This window comes from Hemibagrus wyckioides, linkage group LG21 (genome assembly GCF_019097595.1).
Source record: "Hemibagrus wyckioides isolate EC202008001 linkage group LG21, SWU_Hwy_1.0, whole genome shotgun sequence".
NCBI classification, from domain to species: domain Eukaryota; kingdom Metazoa; phylum Chordata; class Actinopteri; order Siluriformes; family Bagridae; genus Hemibagrus; species Hemibagrus wyckioides.
In genome coordinates this window covers 21,397,966-21,400,465 of record NC_080730.1, presented here as the reverse complement: position 1 = coordinate 21,400,465, position 2,500 = coordinate 21,397,966, and the positions used below count along the sequence as shown (strand labels likewise).

General features: G+C 48.0%; 1 protein-coding gene across 1 annotated transcript in view; it reads right to left on the bottom strand.

Moving 5' to 3' along the window:
- The window catches only part of LOC131342868 (AMP deaminase 2-like), a 20,967-nt gene that overhangs the window by 568 nt on the left and 17,899 nt on the right, over positions 1-2,500 (bottom strand). The window contains exons 13-17 of the mRNA XM_058374126.1: positions 2,488-2,500; positions 2,111-2,231; positions 1,764-1,937; positions 110-220; positions 1-34 (exon numbers count right to left, since the gene is read on the bottom strand). The exon at positions 1-34 is cut by the window's left edge and continues 568 nt beyond it; the exon at positions 2,488-2,500 is cut by the window's right edge and continues 151 nt beyond it. Coding sequence (XP_058230109.1) covers positions 1-34; positions 110-220; positions 1,764-1,937; positions 2,111-2,231; positions 2,488-2,500 — 453 coding nt within the window. The remainder of the gene's footprint in view (positions 35-109; positions 221-1,763; positions 1,938-2,110; positions 2,232-2,487) is intronic.

Below are 2,500 nucleotides of genomic sequence, written 5' to 3'. Positions count from 1 at the left end.
ACCTGTACCGTGGCCCCAACCACGAAATCTTCACCTGGTGGGCGGAGTCAACAATATGGATCAGTCTGATCACAAATACTGTGGAATGGTGTGTGTGTGTGTGTGTTACCTTGTGTGAGAAGCCACTCATGAGAACACTGTTTCTTGCTAATTCACACATGTCACATGAGCTCAGCTTCCATACTTGAGCAGCAATACTGTACTCCTCCATCAGGGGCTCCTACACACACACACACACACACACACACACATACACTTACACTCCACAGTCATGGTCTCTAAAGCTACCTCAGTGGTGCTAGTCAGTGTACACAGTCTCCAGATCATTTATTGCTGATATGTCCTGCATTTCCTTCTTGCACCAGAAGGTGGCACACACACAACAGTGATTTTGATTGGCTGGTCATTGACAGTGAGTACACAGGAACACGAGCCAGTTTCAAATGACCTCACACACACACACACACACACACACACACACACATTACTGTAGAACAACAGTAAAATCTTAAGTTTTTAGGGTCAGTAAGGAGAGAAGTGTGGATTTAGATATACTGAAATGTTCTAACGCGGGCATCTGTTCATCTGAAACATCTCAGAAACATGTTCAATCAGAATTTCATCACTTTATGATGTCATCTTCCTTTTCCTGACACTTTACAGAACATTCAGCCTGTGTTCTCTTCTGTTTATTTATTCCTCCAGTGAAACACAGAAGTCTTTGTTTTGTGTGTAATGCAGTAAATTCTGGTATTTCATACAACAGCGCCCCCTGAAGGACATGATCACATAATGTGACAGAATGAACACCCTGCACTCACAGAGACCAGCTCACAGAGACCAGCTCAGAGACCAGCTCACGGAGACCAGCTCAGAGACCAGCTCACGGAGACCAGATCACGGAGACCAGCTCAGAGACCAGCTCACGGAGACCAGCTCAGAGACCAGCTCAGAGACCAGCTCACGGAGACCAGATCACGGAGACCAGCTCAGAGACCAGCTCACGGAGACCAGATCACGGGGACCAGCTCACGGGGACCAGCTCAGAGACCAGCTCATGGGGACCAGCTCACGGGGACCAGCTCAGAGACCAGCTCATGGGGACCAGCTCACGGGGACCAGCTCAGAGACCAGCTCACGAGGACCAGCTCACAGGGACCAGCTCAGAGACCAGCTCACGGAGACCAGCTAACGGAGACGAGCTCACAGAGACGAGCTAACGGAGACCAGCTCACGGAGACCAGCTAACGGAGACGAGCTCACAGAGACGAGCTAACGGAGACCAGCTAACGGAGACGAGCATTCATAAACTATCCTTTACGGTGTAATGTTTCTCCTTTCAGCAACATCACAAGGATAAATGAAACACCACCAGAGCTGTGAAGAGGTTATGAAGGAGCATGACAGAAACCAAAGACACTCAGAGTAAAGATGAGTTCATCACACACACCGGCTCTGTGACTCTTTAAGATCAGAGACATCTGACTTTTTCACGATTGTTTTGCTGCATCAGTACTGATGAGCTTTAGCTGTGTATCAAGACACAAACTAATGTGTGAGTGAGTTAAATTCAGATTGATTAAATTCAAGTAAAAGGCTGTGTGTGTTTGTGTGTGTGTGCCTTGTGATTTTTATTCAGTAAGTACAGCTCATTATCCACCTCTTGCTCCTCCGTTTGTCCGTGTGTCGGTTTGAGACTTGTTACTAGTATTCTCAGGTGTATCGTGGAGGCGGACACACTCTCAGTGTACAGGTGATGTTACCTTGGTGAAGTGGAACTGTAGCGGATCATCAGTGGACAGCGAGACCATGAGGCCGCGTGACAGGTACTCGTGCAACGGGTTTCTATGATAACTGAGAAACAGACTGTTGTTGCTGAGGGGTGACATGGCGATGCCCACCTGTGCCAGGTAATACAGGTACTGCAGCACAGGGGCCTGCATACACACACACACACACACACACACAGGTGTGGGACTACAGCGCAAAGATCCTAACTTCAGTACCACTATTAAAATATAATACAGGTATATTTATCTTTAGTTAATATTTTTGTATATTAATAAGAATAAATGTGTGTGTGTGTGTGTGTGTGTGCGCATGGACATACCTTCCTAAGCATCAGGCCGTGTGAGATGTTGGCCGACAGCATGAAACCGGACACCAGGTGATGAATAGGCCCCGCCTCACCACAGTGAGGGCGCAGCACAAAAGTGTGGAAGCCCCGCCTCCTGCACATGCAAACACACACTGGTGAGCTTACACACACACACACACACACACACAGTGGAGCTCTGGGCTCTAGTGCTTTACACTGTATGTGTATTCTATTCAATTCATTCAATCTTCTATTACTGTGTACCGTAGGGTCAGAAAGTGCAGGTGCATGAGCAGAAGGGGTCAGGAACACTGGTATCTCAGGAGTAGCATGTGTAGCTCGACAGCAAGTGAATGGGAAAGTGTGTGTGTGTGTGTGTGTGCGCGCACCTGCGCAGGTGGT